Source organism: Notolepis coatsorum (genome assembly GCF_963971535.1).
Source record: "Notolepis coatsorum genome assembly, chromosome: 20".
In the NCBI taxonomy this organism is placed as follows: domain Eukaryota; kingdom Metazoa; phylum Chordata; class Actinopteri; order Aulopiformes; family Paralepididae; genus Notolepis; species Notolepis coatsorum.
In genome coordinates, this window is record NC_140184.1 from 22,158,466 (window position 1) to 22,179,081 (window position 20,616).

At 42.9% G+C, this 20,616-nt stretch overlaps 1 protein-coding gene across 5 annotated transcripts in view; it reads right to left on the reverse strand.

The window, feature by feature from the left end:
• kifc3 (kinesin family member C3) overlaps positions 1 to 20,616 on the reverse strand; it is a 54,175-nt gene that overhangs the window by 21,080 nt on the left and 12,479 nt on the right. For all 5 annotated transcript variants that reach the window (XM_084337853.1, XM_084337852.1, XM_084337854.1 and 2 more), the window contains exons 2-5: positions 11,907 to 12,027; positions 6,076 to 6,221; positions 3,065 to 3,230; positions 1,818 to 1,939 (exon numbers count right to left, since the gene is read on the reverse strand). In XM_084337853.1, the coding sequence (XP_084193979.1) occupies positions 1,818 to 1,939; positions 3,065 to 3,230; positions 6,076 to 6,221; positions 11,907 to 12,027 (555 nt within the window). The remainder of the gene's footprint in view (positions 1 to 1,817; positions 1,940 to 3,064; positions 3,231 to 6,075; positions 6,222 to 11,906; positions 12,028 to 20,616) is intronic.

The window sequence follows — 20,616 nt, forward strand, 5'->3', positions numbered from 1 at the left end:
CCAGCGCTCCACATTGCTTTCAGTTTAGCCTGCGCAGTAGAATCAGGAAGTGTCGGGGGCAGCGTGAGCCTCCCACGCGTTACTCCTCGCCACTGATAGATCGAGCTGCGCAGGTGAAAAGATGCGACTGCTGTTACCTCAAGTACCGGAGGGGACTTGTGCTATGTATGACTTAGTCCACATTGCAGCCGGCTTGTGGGAGGCAAGAAACAGCGTTCGTGACAGGGGAGGGTTGAATTGGATGATACGAAATTGGGATGGGAGAAATTCCAATATTGAAAATGGGAGAAAAAGTGGAAAAAAAAAAAAAAAGAAAAAAATCTTGATTCAGAACAATTTGATCATGGATAAACAAAACATTCAATGCGAATGGTTGATTTTAATTTCAAGGTATTTTTAAGCACCCTGTTTAAAAAATGGGCTGTTTAACACTTTCAGTGCCACCAGGTGGCGCCAGACTTAGTGCTTGAATGCCACCATCCACTTCAATGTTAACGTTAATATCGCCTAATCTATGTTTTAAATTATGGCTATGTGTCTAATCTGCCCGTCGCTTATCAAAGAATCATTTTCCAGTCAGTGCTGTCAAGGCAGATTGGTTTTTTATCGCTTCATTTCCGTTTGAGAGCATTTTGAAAAGCACCCGTTTTGAGGTAAAAGAAACAGCCCATTCTGGGCCATTCTGTAATAATCGTCTTTTACTGGAATATTCCAGAACGTTGATATTTGTCGGCCTATTTATGAATCATTTTCAAATAAACGCTAGATGATCAATATTATACGTACACGCACACCCATTCGAGCCGTGCGCTGATAATAGCCGTTTACATTTCCTCATGGATTTTACAGTGAAACCGATAGAGCACATTTCACAAAACAGCTTATATCTTCATCAAAACGAGTCTGATTATCCTAACACTGATAACATAGATTCCTTACCTGACATCAGATGGTATCCAACTGGTATATTCCAATTCCTGATCACCATTCGAAAAAATCGATAAGTGTATAGATCTAACGTGTATACAGTAGAACTCATGATCCGCGGCGCTCAGAGGATCCATAATGAACTCTGGTAACCCCGGCTGCATCAGTGGACTGGAAAATGTGGAGTACAGGATTTTTCCCCCCATCCATTTTCATTGAGTCCATTCCAAAATCCCTGATGTCATCTGGGAGACGATAGGGGGCTCTTTTTTCCACATCTGATCGCCGGCGGCTCTTGGGTAGGCTAGGGTAGGCTCGCGTGATGCAATATGATTTCAGATCGCTAAAAAAAACCTGTGGCTTTCAACAACTATTATAAATCCGAGAAAACTCGTGAGTGGCAATCAAAGTGTTAAGGAATTCCAGGCCTTTTTTTTTAAGCACTTCAAGCACTTCAAGGACCTTGTGCGAACCCTGTAGCCCAGACTAGTTAGCGTGATACCTGCTGCTTCGTCTAGTTAGCGTGATACCTGCTGCTTCGTCTAGTTAGCGTGATACCTGCTGCTTCGTCCAGCTAAAAGCTTGCAAGAGGGACCGACTTGAACAGAAAATGTCAGAGGGATTAATGAATGCTTTGAATAATAACAAGACGCAATGAGTTGATATCCTGCACACATGACAGTTTGCAGGCCTGCTACCTAGCAAGTGAAACCACAGATACTCTTTGAAATTAGACATTTCAACACACTAACTGTAACATTGATGCCACCGACTGGCTGTGCCGCGGGTCTGGATGGTTCATGCTCGACACATAGCCCAGCCCTAGTCTCCAGCTGGGCATGTATACGTGTGTGTGCAGCCAGCTCTAGTCTCCAGCTGGGCATGTATACCTGTGTCTGCAGCTGATTAATGAGCTGCTCTCCCGGGTGACTGATGAGATGGTCAGTGGGTCTCTCAGTATGCTGCTGCCTCTGCTCTGGTGGCTCAGCAAGCTTCTGGACTGCCCTCACACCTACACACACACACACACACACACACACACACACACACACACACACACACACACACACACACACACACTTAGACTGAGACACAACCATATTATGAGCCGACATACACTCAAAACACACAGTTCCTGGCCTGCACACACACGCGTTTCCATGACAAGCCTGTTACATGGACAAAACACTAAAGATAGTTAGTTCAATTCCATTAGGCTTTGGATTTTGTTCATTCTCATTTCACAGATCAGAATTAAGTCTAACCATTAACTAATTATGTCCCCATGCTAACAGTATGTCAGGCCTGGTGGAGGGCTGGACAATAGGGCCAATGTATCATATCACCATATTCTTCTCGGACCTATGGACTATCATCACTGCTGCATGTCACTACTGAAACTGACACACCTCCAACGGAATGTATAGAGAGAGTAATACAGTACGTACAGTATAGTCAGGCCTCCAACAGAATGTATAGAGAGTAATACATATAGTCAAGACTCAGGCCTCCAACGGAATGTATAGAGAGTCATATATATAGTCAGGCCTCCAACGGAATGTATAGAGAGACTAATATATATAGTCAGGCCTCCAACGGAATGTATAGAGAGAGTAATATATATAATCAGGCCTCCAACGGAATGTATAGAGAGAGTAATATATATAGTCAGGCCTCCAACGGAATGTATAGAGAGAGTAATATATATAGTCAGGCCTCCAACGGAATGTATAGAGAGAGTAATATATATAGTCAGGCCTCCAACGGAATGTATAGAGAGAGTAATATATATAGTCAGGCCTCCAACGGAATGTATAGAGAGAGAAATATATATATAGTCAGGCCTCCAACGGAATGTATAGAGAGAGTAATATATATAGTCAGGCCTCCAACGGAATGTATAGAGAGAGTAATATATATAGTCAGGCCTTCAACGGAATGTATAGAGAGACTAATATATATAGTCAGGCCACTGTATTGTATGATAATTGTCCTGGTGGCAATGTGCCATGCATTTCTGCCATATTGTAACGCCTTGTTGAATATTGCTCCACCACTGTCACAAAGACAAAGCCCTGTACATTGCTTCACTGTATTGTATGGTCTGCTCTGTATGGTCTGTATGCCCCCCCCTCACCGCTGGGCTGTGCAGAGAGCAGCTCCTGTTGTAGTGTATGGATGACGGTAGTCTTCTCCTGCAGGTTCAGCTCGTGACTCTGCTGCAGTCTGTGGACCAGCAGACGGCGAGAGACTTCCTCGTTGCGCAGACGAGCCTGGAACTCGCACACTTTCTCCTGCAGCGTCTTCAGGCACACACACACGGCACACGCACACACACCCATGCATTCAATCATGTACAGCCAACTAGGACTATCTTTACATATCACACTAAGTCTGACCGCATAATGATAGTTGACCATGTCTTTTTCCCCCCAGTTGAAAATGAGTTTTCTTCTATTCAAATTGATATATTCTCAACTAATTTCTATTGCTACTTGTTATAATACTGCTGCAATTTGGAATTTTGTAAAAACATTGGATTTATATATATATATATAAATAATGTGTGTGTGTGCATGTCTAACTGGTTTAGACACCAAAGCGCTTCAACTCATACAGAGAGCAGTGGCCCGCCTGATCTCCAACCTACCAAAGTCACCCCACTTCTCGGAGAGCTGCACTGGTTTCCCATTGCTGCACAAATCCGCTTCAAGGTTCTTGACCTGGGATTCCGTGCAACAAAAGGGAACGACTCCCTCCTACCTCCGGTCAATGGTCTGTAAGTAGTACACACCCTCAAGATCCCTACTCTCTGCACCTTCCTGCTGCCAGAGACCCAGTCCTCTTCAGGCTCCTGGGGGTATATTGAAATAAAGCAGGCTATTCTCTGAACTTCCCAGTTCCCACCACAGTCAGGACAAACCTGCAAAATAGTTTGCCGCCAACTAAAAACACACCTTTTCAATCAATATCATCAGATACATTTAAAAAAAAAATATTATTATTTATTTTTTTTAAACCTTCTTACTGTCTATACTACTATGCTACTGGGCCTATACTACTACCTACTATTCTACTATGTACTATGTCTATACTACTATGCACTCAAAGTGAAGCACTCAAAATCGGCACTGCTAGACTAACAATACCGCTAACCATTAGCTGCCAGAGGTTTACCCCTCTTGCTGACTTGCTGGGAGACAATTTGTAAGTCACTTTGGATAAAAGTTAAATGTAAATGTAAATGTCATAATTATTATTATTATTATATTTTTTTTTACATACCTTTGTGTAGATCTATATTAGTATTCCTTATGCAGTATTATACCAAAATCATTGATTTTATCCACCGACAGCTACAGCTCCTCTAACAAAGCTCTACCAACCAGTCAACACTGCGTCTTTTTATTCCATGCCCTAGTTGGAGTCACGTGGCCAGGCTGCAACGTCCTGCTGCCCTTGTAACCATTTTAACCCCAGTAGAGACTTCACAAAACCCAGCTGACATGGCTCTATGTGGGACACAGAACCTGAGGAGAGGGGTCCTTTTGAGACTTCTCCACGGTTTGTTAATATTTCTAAATATAGAAGACTTCCTAATAGGGCTGCGCAATTAATCGTATATTAAAATCGTGATCACGATTTTGGCCTCCACAATTAATTAAACATGATCGTTGACACATTCCATTTAGAATGTCTTGCTCTTCTACATCAAATCAGACGCTACGCTGTCTGACAAATCACAGGTGTTCCTGTGCGCTGTGAGCACCTGTTTACATTGGTAGCCTCAAACAAAGTGCCCTTTTCATTTGGCTTAAAATCAAAACTAATACACAAGATGAGATGCTTTTAAAAAGAGCAGTGCCTATCATTTGGAATATTTTTTTGTGCAATATAAAGGTGTTAAGAGCATGGACAACACTGATCCCTCCTGCACCACAGGGGTGGGCTAGCAAACTGAATTCCGTGCTTGCCAGCATTCCGGTTTAGCCTGTAATGGTCACTTGTTTTCACTTTTCCTGTTAATCCCCTGCATTTAGGGTAATTCTCATCGATAGTTAACAAGTGGCTTTGCTGTGAGCCACACAGGAAATGATCATTCTGCTATGATAAACAAGGCCAGCCTAACAACAGTCCTCCAAGTAGCCCAGTACACTTTACTGAACAGGCCTAGGAACACACAACATATGTATATATACATGTCCACCACGCATGCATTCTCCCTTAATAATGTTTTAATGTTGGGCAGGTTTATAACTCCATTAATCATGATTAATAATCGTGATCACAATATCAAGCAAAATTATTGCAATTATAATTTTCCTGTCATAATTGTGTAGCCATACTTCCTAAGATTAAAATTAATGTTTTGTGATGAATAATTCTGTTGTGAAAAAGTGACAACCAACTAGCGCATGGAAACACTACAAGAAGAGAGATGAGAGGAAAAACAGTGAGAAAAGAACGCAGACAAAGAGGCCAACGGGCAGAATGAAGATCAGACGAGACGTCTGTACCCAGACACACAGAGCTAGTAGAATCTACAGGCGAGTGAGAAGAACGTTACATCGAAAGGCGTCCAGCAGTAGGACCAGCTGACCCTCTGCAGGGGAGAAGAGGGGGAGCGGTGGAGGACGTGACAGATGGATGGGAAGAGGAAAAGAAGGGAGAGTGATTGGCAGCAGACAGCAGGCAACAGCAAGAGACAAATTGGATTGAGCAGTTCAGTGAACAGAGGAGAGACGTGCGTGAGTGACATGGCAAAAAGAAAAAACAGCAGAAATGAAAGAGGAAAAAAGAGGTTGATCATGACACTTGGGGAGGACAGTGGGACCGAGCGGACGCGGTGTTGTCGCTGTTGATTTGTAAGACGGAATCAGAAGTGGCTACGTGGTGCTAAGGGGGAGGTTTCAGTCAGCTAATGTCACATCCGGCTGTGCTGATGATGTCAGTGTGTGAGTCAGCACTGGGGCTGTCGCTGCAGCTCTGCATCCCAGATGTCACCCAGCCACTGGTTCACTGTGTTTTTAATCCAACGCTACACGGTATATTATGTTGTGCTTTGTTTTGTGTCCCATCTCACAAAAAGGGAGAATTATCTCACCGTGTGTGTGTGTGTGTGTGTGTGTGCGCGCGCTACACTCTCACCTGTATGAGTAGTTGCTGGCTGTGAGGGTTGGCTTCTGCAAAGTCAGCAGTAGTCAGAGAAGGGCGCTGTGAGAAGGCCGTGGCGGGCAGCGATAGGAAGGATCCGTCTTCCTCACCATCACTCATCAGGAAGTCCACAGAACTCTCTACGGGCACACAGCAGGGTCAAAATACATTTAGAAAGACCCAGACATTGATTTATAGCACCAGGTTTAAGCTGCTGGCTCTTTAGTTGTGTCCTTCCTTATCCACTGTAACCGGGACACTAGACTGAGACTCTAGTGTACGAGTTGGAAGTACTCTCTATTGTCCCCTTCTACTTAAAAGGGATAGGCCAATCATGTTAAGAAGCCTATCTGATAGGAGCGGCTGGATAGCGCAGTGGACTAAGCGCTCGCCTACCACCCCAGAGACTCTGGGATCGAATCCAGCCGTTAGCGGTACCTCCGGCTTGGTCAGTCGTCCCTACTAACACAATTGGCAGTGTTAGCTGGTGGGAAGCCAGTGGGATATGTGTCCTGACTCCTACTGGTCGGTCGGGGTGCCTGTTCAGCAGGGAGGGGATCTGGGGGAAATAGCGTGAACCTCCGCACGCGTTACGTTCCCTTAGTGAAACTCCTCGCCGTCAGGTGTAAAGAAGTGGCTGGCGACTCCACATGTATCAGAGGAGGCGTGTGGTAGTTCTACACCCTCCCCAGGCCGACAGTGGGGAAATGCGTGCAACAACCAGGAAGGGAATTGGCATAACGAACGACTAAATTGGGATCTGTGAAAAATACAGAAAGCAAAAATCACCGTTTTTGGTTTTTGAGATATTGTAAACTGAAATTGTTAGCATTAGCAATGCTAGTGGAAGTCAATAGGGCATGAAGCATGTTTCATTAAAATCACACAGCAACACGTACAATGTATAAATTAACAAACAGGCAGCTTCCCGTTTCCCAACATTGTTAACTATATTCATAGTATTCTCATGACGTGTCATGCCAACCAATATGGCACAATGCCGAAGCTTATTGGCAATGGCTGTTATTGAATACGTTAATGAGTTCCAGCACATTGTGAGAATGCACATCCAAGAAGAGGATTTCCCAAATCTGTGCTGGTATCACAAAAACTAAAACAGTGTACAATATATTCTTCTTCACAGGATGGCTTTATGGGTTATAGTTTATCCTCACTCCTAAACCTACAAGATATACACAGAAATAGTATTAATAAACAAGAGTAAATCAGAATATTCACCAATACAATTACAAAAAAGGTCTAATGTCAAGGTCCAAGTTCATCCCATGGGGCTGCAGTGTTTCCAGTTTTATGGATCCAGAACATTTCCTGTTGCTGAACACGTCTAGTCTAGCACCCCCCCCCCCCCCCCCCTCTCTCTCTCTCTTTATGGGCATTCCATTCCTTCATTGCCTGTGCATTTCAGCATGGAAACACTATGGCCCTATTGCAATGTTCTGCTAGCTAGTTTACTAGCTTGCGCCACCAAGATCCTTCAATTCATACAGAACGCAGCAGTCCGCATGATCTCTAATCTACCAAAGTCAGCTCACGTCAGCCCACTTCTCAAGAGAGCTGCACTGGCTTCCCATTGCCGCACGGAATGGATACGCTTCAAGGTCCTTGACCTGGCAGACCGTACAGTGAGGGGAATGGCTCCCTCCTACCTCCAGTCAATGGTCTCTAGCTAGTAGCTACACACCATCAAGACCCCTGCACTCTGCATCTTCTGGCCATCCGAGACCCACTGCTATTTGGGGCTCCCTGAAATAAATGAACAAATAAAATAAACACTAACCTTCTTACAATCTTTTACAATTATGTACTATTATGCTACCATGTCTATACTACTATGTACTTTGCTACTATGCCTATACTACTACCTACTATGCCAATGTGTGTATACTATTATGCACTCAAGAGTGTAGCACTCAAGTGTACCCCTCCGACTGACTTGTACAAAATGTAATGTTAATGTAAATTGTTGCTTTTAAATGCACTGCCATTGGGTTTCAATAAAACGACACAGATCGTTCTGATAACTACATCCTTATTTACAATCACCTGTTGTTTTCCGAACAAGATATGTGATCGAATGAATAGAGGGACTTCAATGGGACTTTTCCAGAGATGCTTCACACACACCTCACTGAATTCCTCGAGCATTGCTAAAATATGCGAATAGATTTGAAAACGAGACCATGACGAGTCCATTGATGTCATCTAGGATTGTATTCATTAGTGTGTGCCATCTGGTCGGATACACAGTTCTGCTGAACAGCATTACGGTGTGAAAGAAGCCTTTCCAAACAAAACACAAATAACTCCCATGATCACGCTTAGCAAGGGCTGTTCTGTTCACCCTCTCCTCATCAAAACAAATCCCATGCAGGAAACTGCCAGGGGGTGGGAACAAAACCTCCATGCAACAGGAAGCAACAGGATTTATGGGAAATGTGGTCTTGTGAGAATTATGCCTGCACAATATTTGGAAACAATTTATATTGCAATATCTTTATTTCTTGCTATATGAAAAAAATACCGGCTCACCATCTTTTCACCAGATATATGCAGCTTTTAACTTCAATAGCTCCATTTGGGAAGAATGATTAGGGTGATTCTGAAGGGTACACAATTTCTTTGTGCTATACAAATAAAAAACAAATAAAATAAATAAAGTTATTAGCATTATTCAGATAATTCTATCAATCCAGGCTAAGGCCCATGATCCAACAGGATATTAATAATGCATGTTGCATGAATGGGTGGAAGAAGGGTGGCGTCTAGAAGAGATCCAGGAGATTTACAAGCTGTTTAACGCATAACATTAAACATAAAATTAACGCCATTAACATCCTTCACAAAAAACAACAACATTGCGTTCGATGCTCAATACTCATAGTATTTGGGATGTCCCGGTCAGAATCAGAGCCGATCATGGCTTATTTTAATTGATCGGTATTGATTGTACTGGGTATATTATTATTATTATTATTTTTTTTAAACCATTAAGGGAACGCTGTGTTGTAGGAATTTTTTCCCTTTAAGCAGAACTATTCAATTACCAAGCATATCTTACCTACATTGAAATGGTTGTACTATGGGCGGTCAGGTGGCGTAGCGGAGATTGCGTTCGTCACCAACCCCGGAGACGCTGGATTCGCCTGTTCGAATCCAGCTCACAGCTCCGGGGTTGTCACCAGCTTGGCTGGCCGTCTGCACTGATACAATTGGCAGTATTAGAGGGTGGGAGAAGCTGGCAGGGTGGGTCCGGGTCGTTGTAAACAGCGACTCCTACAGTTCGGTCGGGGCGCCTGCTAAGCGCGGATAGGATTTAAGGGCGGTAGTGTGATCCTTCCACACGTTACACGCTCTCAGTGAGGTGAAAAGAAGCGGTTGATTGGCTAGACGTGTGTCGGAGGAAGCACGTGATAGCCTCCACTCTCCCAGACCGACTGTGGGGGGTAAGTGCGCAGTGACCAGGAAGGGGATTGGGAATTGGCATAACGACTAACATTGGGATGGGAGAAAATCGGAGGAAAAAGGAGGGGGGAAAAGATCAATTAAAAAAAATTGTTGTACTAAATGAGGTGTGCACTGTGCTGCTAGATTATCTACAAAAATACAAATATCGGACTGGGACGCAGTATCGGCAGATGATCGGGAGCAGAACAACGTTATCAGGACATCCCTAGTAATAATTATACCTAAGTATCACAACTAATCTGACAATGATAAAAAGATATATTATTATTGGCAATTCTCCTTGTAGCAGGTAAAACCAGAAGAGGAGAATAAAGAATGGTATTGGTCCTAATGGAGAAGGATACAGAAACCAGCAGCTGTCCCTTTAATGGCCCGGCGGCCCACACTACACTGTCTATGTTTGAGTTTCTGCCTTACTTACTAATCACATCAGGAGGTGCAACGGGTACCATGGAAACCAGTACCACCAGATAACGAGTGATAACAACAGGTAACACATTAACCTTGCACACACACACACACCTGAGAGAGAGAGAGAGAGAGACAGAGAGAGACAGAGAGAGACAGAGAGAGGGAGAGAGAGAGAGAGAGACAGAGAGAGAGAGAGACAGAGACAGAGAGAGAGACAGAGAGCGAGAAGAGAGAGAGACAGAGAGAGAGAGAGACAGACAGACAGACGGAGAGAGACAGAGAGACACAGACAGACAGAGAGGGACAGAGAGAGATGGAGAGAGACGGAGAAAGAGACAGAGAGAGACAGACAGAGAGAGAGACAGAGACAGAGAGACAGACAGACAGACAGACAGACAGACAGACAGACAGACAGACAGACAGACAGACAGACAGACAGACAGACAGACAGACAGACAGACAGACAGACAGACAGACAGACAGACAGACAGACAGACAGACGAGTGTGTGCATGTGCATACGTGTGGTGTAACAGTCACTCATGGAGTTTACAAGTTGGGGGGGGGGGGCAATCTTATTATCAGCATGAGAACAATCACTGCACTGTACCACAGTAAGACGCAGTATGGAAACAACCTTAAAGTATTAAGCAGAATTAACCAATTTGTTCAACTTCACACACTTCCATTTCATGCTAACACGCACATGGTGAACACAACTGAACACACACACATCCTCTATATATACACACATATATATTCGCCAAACACGCCGAGGTGAATACCAAGTTTGAATGATGAATGATGGTCTGAATGAACTGAACACATTCAACCCATAATGTAACATACAAAAGGTTATTAACCCACATGCTCACACTGCCAACAGGTGCCTGGGAAAATGCTGTGGATCTAGCTTTCTGATGACACCGCAAATGCAGTCCCCATGGTAGAGGGTAACAAACAAAAGCACACACACACACACACACACACACACACACACACACACACACACACACACACACACACACACACACACACACACACACACACACACACACACACACACACACACACACACACACACACACACACACACACACACACACACACACACACACACACACACACACACACACACTCTAGAAGAATCATGAGAAGTACTTAGGGGGTGGGGGGGGGATCATTAACTCTTTATTTGATCATTCCCCCATTCTATACCTTCCATGATGTAACCCTGTGCTTTTCTCCTCTCTCCTCTGTCTGTCTATCCATCTCTGTGTCACAGTGTACCCTCCTCTCTATTCTGCTCAGGCACCATCATACTGTAGCTCTGCGACTCCATCATCACCTTGACTGCAAGCGCAATACTGCAGGGCGAAATGCGCACGCATACACACATACCGTGTACACACACACACACAGATACAGACACTTTCATTGACTACCACCACACACACAGTAGCACCTGTGTTTGCTAGTCTGCCCGCTGGACACCATCTGCCCCTGAGGTCTATCCTCACTAGAGAAACAATATCGTCTTCATATAAACTGCTCACCTCTTTCTTCCTCAGACAGTTGTCATGTCCCTTTTTTTTTCTTTTTTTTTTACTCCATCAGACAAGACCAGAAACCATTCCTCCTCCTGCTGCTGCTGCTGCTGTAAGCCCCGTCTCCGGCCAGGTCCATTCAAAACTCAGGTATTGATGAGTCACAAAAAATACGCCACTCCTCTCTCTCCCTCCCCTCTCCTCTCCTAGTGAGAATCCCGAACAGCAGAGAGGCACACTAGCCTCCTTTCCTCTAATCCCTCCTCTCATGCCTGCCTGGCTGCCTGCCTAGCTCCCTCCCTCCCTCTCCCTTTCTATCAGTCATCCCAAAAATGCAGCCACACTGGTTTAGCCCCGCCTCCACACCGAGGGACCAACTCACCGTCCAACGAGACGTCTTTCTTCCAGAGCTCCTGCAGGCAGGGGGAGTGGCCAATGTCCCAGGTCTTTCGTGTTCCAAACATGACCGCAGGGCTGAGCAGAGCACTGGACCTCTGGACCGGCTGCACGCGTACAAAACGCAGGAGAAAAAAACAAACAAAAAGAGACGTGACAATGTTAACGCGAGGCAAACGCCAGCGAGAGAGAGCGAGAGACACTGTGAAAACATTTCTGTCTTCAACGCAAGGCCATCATCAATATACTCCCATTGAAAATACAGCTCATCAAGCCAAGCTAGATATATAGATTTCAGGTTTGTCAAAAAATAATTTTAAAGTAGTTGAGTAGTCTAGTTGTAGGCTATTTAGCCTAGCTAGAGTAGTTATAGGCTAGTTAGTCTAGCTAGAGTAGTTAGCCTAGCTAGAGTAGTTATAGGCTAGCCTAGCTAGAGTAGTTATAGGCTAGTTAGTCTAGCTAGAGTAGTTAGGCTAGTTAGGCCTAACAAAAATAATAGTTGGTTTCAGGTTGGTTGTCAGTTTGGCCATGGGTAGGTAGGGAATTTATTTTATTTTATTTTTTTATTTTATTCTTTCCCACGGCGACTATGGATAGGGAATTTCTTTATTTAATTAAAATGTTCACAACAACATGGATGCATGTACTCTGCCAGCATGTTTAATATCCATAATACTAAATGTTTGACTAAGATTTCTATGAAACTTTATTCTAAAAAAAAAAAAAAATTTTTTTTTTTTTTTTTTTTTTTTTTTTTTAATATATATATATTTTTTTAAACTCATAAAATATATTGGGTCGCACCTAAATCGGCAGGGTCGGTCGGCAACCTGAAACCAATCATTATTTTTGTTAGGCCTTAGTCTAGCTAGAGTAGTTATAGGCTAGCCTAGCTAGAGTAGTTATAGGCTAGTTAGTCTAGCTAGAGTAGTTAGGCTAGTTAGTCTAGCTAGAGTAGTTATAGGCTAGTTAGCCTAGCTAGAGTAGTTATAGGCTAGTTAGCCTAGCTAGAGTAGTTATAGGCTAGTTAGTCTAGCTAGAGTAGTTATAGGCTAGTTCGCCTAGCTAGAGTAGTTATAGGCTAGTTAGTCTAGCTAGAGTAGTTATAGGCTAGTTCGCCTAGCTAGAGTAGTTATAGGCTAGTTAGTCTAGCTAGAGTAGTTATAGGATAGTTAGCCTAGTTTACGGTGACCAGACGTCCCAGTTTAGTCCCGGGAATCCAGGATTGTCCTGGTTTGAAGATTTGTGTTCCGAGTCCTGACAAATATCTGTAAAGCGATAATATGTCCCAGTTTTCAACATTCCCTGTCCCGGTGCCATCTGTCAAGTGAAGCCTTTGCTATCCGTCAAGTGAAGTTAGCTTAGCTAGAGTAGTTCTGTGGACACACGTATCGAGAGTGTGCCAAGTATAGGATCAGATTACACATCCCATAGACGGCAGGCAGCTCCAGGGGCACCAGTCTCCTCTCTGCCCTCAAGACTCCTTGATCCACAATCACATGGGTCACTTTAACAGGCCAAATGGACGACCAATCAGATTACATCTTGACATTTTTTCAAATGTATTTCTCTGGTGCTTTGGGGCGCACAACAAACCCAATGCCATTCAGTTCCATTGTACTCTTGAGTGATGGCAGACATCTAGATAAGAGTAAGATATCTCCAAAACTCACCAAAACCATCTGGATAGATAGTGTAGCACTCTCTGGGTAAGAGGTATACAAATATGTATATATATATTTTTGATCATGATCAGCAGGAGATCAGCAGGAGTGGAGGCAGACAAAATATGGCTAAACCTCTCAAGCCACTATGATCTTAGCTCTCTCCTAAGCACCCATCACCCATGTGTGTGTAACCCCCCCCCCCCCCCCCCCCACCCACACACACACACACACACACACACACACCTGACAGTCTCAAGTGGCGGTCTAATCTACTTAATCTTGTTGACAAAGAACAAACACTCGTCACCAGGGAAGGGAACACACATCAATACGACTACCCTTTACTCTACCTCATTCTAATGCCATTCAATATAGAGAACACTACCCCAGCACACACATCAATATACAAGCTCTGTAGGGGACAGGCCCTTGCTGCTTGCATCTCCATTACTACTTACTGTGTCTCACCAACAAATCAATTGTCCCACAAATCATTACACCTGCGGTTCAGAATATTTCTCAGCCTTGTGACGTCATTTCCATGCAACAACTCCTGAAATACTTACTTTGGAAAGTCAAAATATCCGTGCTGCACTGCTATATCCATTCGGGAGCACTGACACCTATATATTCGCCTAAAGTTCAATCTACTACATTGGATGTATGCTGTTTTGAAGTGTTCCTTCCATGTAAGTTACTTGTCCACGAAAGGGACCAAGTATCATTAAAACAAACCAGGGCTGGGAAAGATATATCAATATTAATTCATTAATTCCTTTATTTATTCTCACCGTGTCATTTACAACGCAGTCCAGATTATAGGCATATTAAAAACGGATAAAGAAAGATCAAATAAAAAAAAAGTCACAGACTGAAGCAGGAAGATTTGTAATTGATTGATTGAAAACTTTATTAACAGATTGCAGAATGGGTACAATACAGAACAGCTCAATACACACAATTGTTAAGGGGATGCAGACCAGAGAAAGACTTTCGTCTTGTTTACATCAGGGTCCCCCATTTTCAATTCATCAGGACATGTATGACATTTATGACATACCAGATTTGCAAATACAGTACTGTTTGCGATACAAAAAGAGTCCAGAAAATAGAGTATATACATTTGACGTAAAAACTGTACATTGGAGGAGGTTGGGTGGGGTTGGGTAGGAGGGGTTGGGACACTGTACAAACAAGCAAAACTGTACATTGGAATATTGACAACCATACTAGGTAATTTACTGTACATTGGAGGGGGTTGGGTTAGTTAGGACATTTACAGGGGCCAGTTTCGAATTGCAGTCTCCCGTAGGTGTTCTTTGAGAGTGGTTTTGAAAGTGGGTAGTGATTCACATTCCTTTACAGCTTTAGGTAGGGCGTTCCACATTGATGTGGCATAATTGCGAAACGTGTTTAGTCCCTTGTTTGAGCCGAATCTGGGTTTAACATGATTTGTGGAGCTCCCTCTGGTGTTGTGATTGTCGTGGTATTCACTGACCTTTGGGAAGTATTTTGACATGTAGATGGGTACCTTGGTCGTGTAGTGTATCTTGTAGACCAGGCCCATTGCAAGTTGCTGTACTCTTGTCGTCTACTCCATCCTAGGTTGTCAAAGTGGGCAGGGGTGAGGTGGGTTCTAGGAGTAAGGTCGAGCAGTAGTCTGACCAGCTTGTTTTGAGATGTTTGGAATTTTGTTTTTAGCGCCTTTGAGGTGCTTTGGTACCATGAGGTGCACGCATAGTCGTAGTACCCTTGAATGAGTGCTCCTGCCAGAGTCTTCAGGGTATTCTTGTTTACCAGAGAGGAGATCCGGTACAAGAATAGAGTTTGTTGGTTGACTTTTTTTTATTACATTGGATGCCATTTTGTCACAGGAAAGATTAGCCTCTAGGATGGAACCCAGGTAGGTAATTTCATCTTTCCTTGTGACAATATTGTCACCCACTGTAACTGTGTTTAAACTGTCCATAAGACCGTGGGGTATTGATTTAGCGAGAGTTTGCACTCTATGGACTCTCGGTACCATAGGAATTGGTCATTTGAGTGTACAGAGTCAGTAATACAATAGACAATGGTGTCATCCGCATAAAGATTAACTTGACATCAACTCAGAAAATAGACAATATCCATAACCAACCCTGTCTATTTAAGAAAAGAATGGTCAAAAGTATCGAATGATTTTGATATATCTACAAATGAGGCAGGTCAGGCAGCACAACGTTTTCTTTTATCTAGGACCAATACGATATCATTCACAACTAAAGTAGTGGCTGAGATCGTGCTATATTTAGGCTTAGACATTAGCTGAATGCATGTTCTTTAAGCAAAAGTCCTTGGCAGTGTTATTCTTCTGTTCACTTAGCATGTACATTTATCATAATCACTTCATTCACCAATCAGAATTTGACTTAGTTATCTGTGCTATAGTAGCTGTAACACAGGACAACACACTACACAGGGTACATAATACAAAGACAGCACACTGACAGGCTTCATACTATACAGGGAGCATATACACACATAATCCATGAACACCAAAAAAAAATTTAAATGCACAAAACATTTCCCTTAAGTTGTATGCAAGCAAAACTCACAAAAACACCAATTCTACAAATCGTCCAAAGATCAGCTGTAAAAATGGAATTGGACCAATATGTGCTTTTTAAAGCCTGTATTGGCCGATACTGATAGTCTGTCTATGCATCCCTAAATTGATAATAAAAAGGCAAATATGTCACAAAAGTATTTCTGAAATATCAACTGAAAATGTAAGTTACCATGCAGTCCAACGTGATGTGATTTTCCAAACCTAAACACAGTGATTAAGATTGGATGTTCCCTTATTAATGCCCTTGGAGAAATTATGGGGTCATAATCATAGCATCACAGGGAGGGGAGGTACAGGCAGGGTAATATAAATTACAATAGAAATATACGAGAATAGAAATATAAGCATAAAAGATAAAGAACAAGATCAAATATGGATAAATAAATAATGGTGAGTGTCTAGTCAAGCGGACATCTATTGATAATAACACAATGCGCATATATACAGCCCACCCCACCCCTGGTATCATATACAGATTCCATCCTAAAGTCAACCTCATGTGCAATTATATATAGCTAACTAATTTGTACAAACATACTGATTAGAGAGACAGAGTGATAGAACGATATCTACTAAACATCCGTCTGTTTACATCGTTAAGTGCCTTTTCACACACATACCTGCAGATAGATACCAACAAGACATGTCTGCTTACATTGTTAAATGTCTTTTCGTCAACATGACACACAATATACCGTGGGTCTTCATGTTACACTGAACACCAGTCACTGCAGGTCTTGCTCAGTAAGAAAAAGAAAAGAGAAAGCAAGTATTTTGGCCACATTTCCCAAAGCCCTGGTCATTCCCCAGGAGTGGTCATTGAGGACACGTGGTGCCCTGGCCTGAATCTGACTAATGCCATGGTGGAAAGTTCCACGTATAATCTACCGCACAGAACCTCCATGGAACTACTCTTTCTGTGCTGGATTCTGGCTGTATGTGGAAATACAGTACAAATACTGCTTCTGTTCAACTGATCCAACTACATATGGTAGCTGAACATATTGTGCTGTGATCATGCATTAAATACGAGCTCCAGACCTAAAACATGCTATAAAGACTGTTGAGAACATTCTTTAGGAAGGATAATCATTAATCACGGTTAATTTTTTTAATATAAACCGTACATCGTCATTCTTGCCTTGATAAGAGTTCATATCAGATGTTAAATTCTATAAGTTGCTCGTCTTCATAATGAAAACTTGACATCACCAGTCAAAGAAGAAATATATGGACTCCTACAAAAAGGTAAGAATAACAGGACTCACCCACATATGATCCCTTGTACCCTCAAGCAAGCAAGACACTTGATAATTACAACCCACTTGAAGAAAAACTACCCTAAAACAGACGTATATAGGCTTCCTACCCTTCCATGTCCAGTGGGTGCTCTGTACTCATAGGTGTGGATGCCCTTGTTGATGAGAGACCCAACCCAGCCCAGCATGCTGGCTGACCAGGCTCCTCACATCCTCAGCCAGACGACTCGTAAGACTCGCCTCCCGTCTCGACATATGTCAACAGCGTCCCGTGGGCCCAGTGACCAGCTCTACACCATCATCAAATCAATCCAACACAACACATGACTGTGTCAATAGAGCAGCGGCCCGTCTATTCTAAAGCAGAGGTGTGTCTGTGTGCCAGTTCAACGACGGGTAACACAGCAATGGGTTTACAATCCCACTCCACACACCCCGGACTCAAGACGTGACTGATAATTACAGACCTGGAAACAGTTACCTCATCTTCAAACAGTCTCCTGGATCAGTAGGAGGATTAACAATGTCTGGTCCCAGAACAGTGCTTGAGCAACATCTCCAGTCAGGGTGAGCGCATCTAGCTACGTATATATAATCCTTTAAGCCTGGAGGCAGATGGCCTCTTTTTAACCCTGGTCTGCGAGGAAGACTAGTTGAGATGGAGACCGTCCTGGACCACATATCCATCCTTTGTATATTGCCAAGGCATGCCGATCAGCAAATTATTGACTATCTGACATCCCACAGTATTTAATTTCAAACCTTTATTTAAACTCGAAAGGCAACCGAGGTTTCCCTCATTTACAGTCACGTCGAGTGTACACAGAGTTAAGCGAAAAGGGCATATAGAATCACACAGCATATGATAGGTAGTATAGGCAGAAGAAAGATGCTTCTAGGATCTCTGCCTGGTTCTGGTAATCTCCCCCACAGTCACCACCACTTGCCCTTTGGTTCCAGTTCAGACTTAGAGGGTAAGCTGCTCCTTGATCCCAGAACTGGACACAGCTTCCACCCATAAGGACCGGGGCATAGTCAAATAAAACCCTCTTCAAGCTCGCATGAAATTCATTTCACGACAATGACATTTTCTTTCAGTTCAGACTCAAATGAGATGCGATTAAAAACCCTTGTTTTTCTAGACTCCAGAACATTACAAATACAATTAATATCTTCTACATGCTCATTTAGAGTGTCTACTTCAGTCAAGAACCATTTGACAGTTTTTGAGTGGCAAGTTCTCAGATCCATAACTTAAGGCTGAATCTTTTCTCCGCCCCCTCTTTGGCACTTTATGTTTTGTGTTGTTGTAATTTATTGTGTGTTGACTGCCTGGTGAGTGTACTGTTGCTGTGTGTAACTGGTGTATGGGCTGCTGTCTGAACAGGTCACACTCGTAAATGAGACCTCGGTCTCAATGTGATTTTACCTGTTTAAATAAAGGCTAAATAAATAAATAGAAAATACACTGTATTGATAATATATACCACCTAGATATTTCACATACTGTAGCTCTTTAAAGTATTCCATCGTTAGACCTGCATGTTGCGATATTGGTCAGACAGTTAGTAGTGTGTCTGTGTGTGGTCCAGTCTTTTTGACCCACCATGATTCCTATGAAGTGGCAGGTGGACCAGATGCCTCCTGCTGCTGTTACTCCTGCCTGCAGACCAGACAGTCTGACCGAATGGGTGAACAAGAGTGCAGTACCATGCAAGTCCTAAAGGAGGAGCTACAGTAGGAGCAACAAGACTGCAAATGATCATTCTTCAGTTTCCTTCGTTTTAACAAGGCACTACTGAATGCATGTCTACAGTTTGCACACACGCACTCTCACACATGCAGAGTGTTTAGGTTATAACTATGACAGATCTTGCTTGGCTGTGGCTCTCTCAGTAATATATAATGGGTCTGGATGAGGTTCTGGATGAGATCTTGCTTGGCTGTGGCTCCCTCAGTAATACATAGTGGATCTGGATGAGGTTCCAGTGTAGTGAAGGGAATTGCATCCACTTCTCTTAACTGACAGCTACCATCTCCTTCTCTCCTCTGCCCTCCTGCTGTGATTACTGAGCCTTTTAATATTGTTTATGACATGAGAGGGGATAGGTTTAGCATAAACCAGGATCAGACTTAACCCCCCCCCCCACACACACACACTTTCACTGTCTAAATCTCATCTTCCTCATACTGGAATGTTCCCTCGCATCTCCCTTCCTGAACACAGCCTCCCTTGTCTCCCTCTCTGGGGTGCATCCCTCTCCTCATCTAGCTCATGCTGGGGCGAGTGTATCTCATTAGCCCAATTCTGTAATCTTCTGGTTCTAACATGATTCCGGCCCACTTCCACATACACCATGAAATACAATAGATTTTCAGTTCATTGGACATTTGTTTTATAATAATAATATTGGGAGCTTTTACCTTTACCCCGACTATCCGCAAAACCTTAGCCGACCGAGCGGTTATTTTCACATTGGAAATCCTTGGATATAACTAAGCACCATGGATAAGAGGGTAAAATATCTTACAAGGTGCTGACACACACTGTAGTGGGAAGGTGTGGATTACAGTTTTATGGATCTGGAAAGCGCACGCACGGAGGTCTGCAGAGTGGACAATTTGTAGAGGATTAATCCATCAGCACTTGTCTATATTAATAAAGCTTAAGCGCATTTATATAATGTGTGTGTGTGCGTCAGTATACGTGTGTATGTATTCACATGTGTTCGAAGTTGCAAAGTCTTCCTTACACACTCACTGTTCACTAGGGGTGGGAATCACCAGAGGCCTCACGATACAAATCATACGATACTATCACGATACTTGAGTCACGATACGATAGTATTGCAATACTAAATATATTGCGATATGCTGAGTATTGCGATATTAATATTGCGATATATTGCGATTTATTACCTTTTTTCAACTGCAAAGTAAAACTTTGTCAACATGTTTTATCTAATAAAATAAAGTTCAGTCTGTTCATCTCACTTGAATAATTTTTATTGCAGAACATGGTATTTTCTCAAGCAGACAGATGTAAACACTGTAATCTGTGTTGCATGTACCTGACAAACTGAACTGTTTTATTACAGTCATATTCTAACTTAACTGAATGCACATGTGTGTGTGTGTGGACTACTGTACTATTACAGGTAT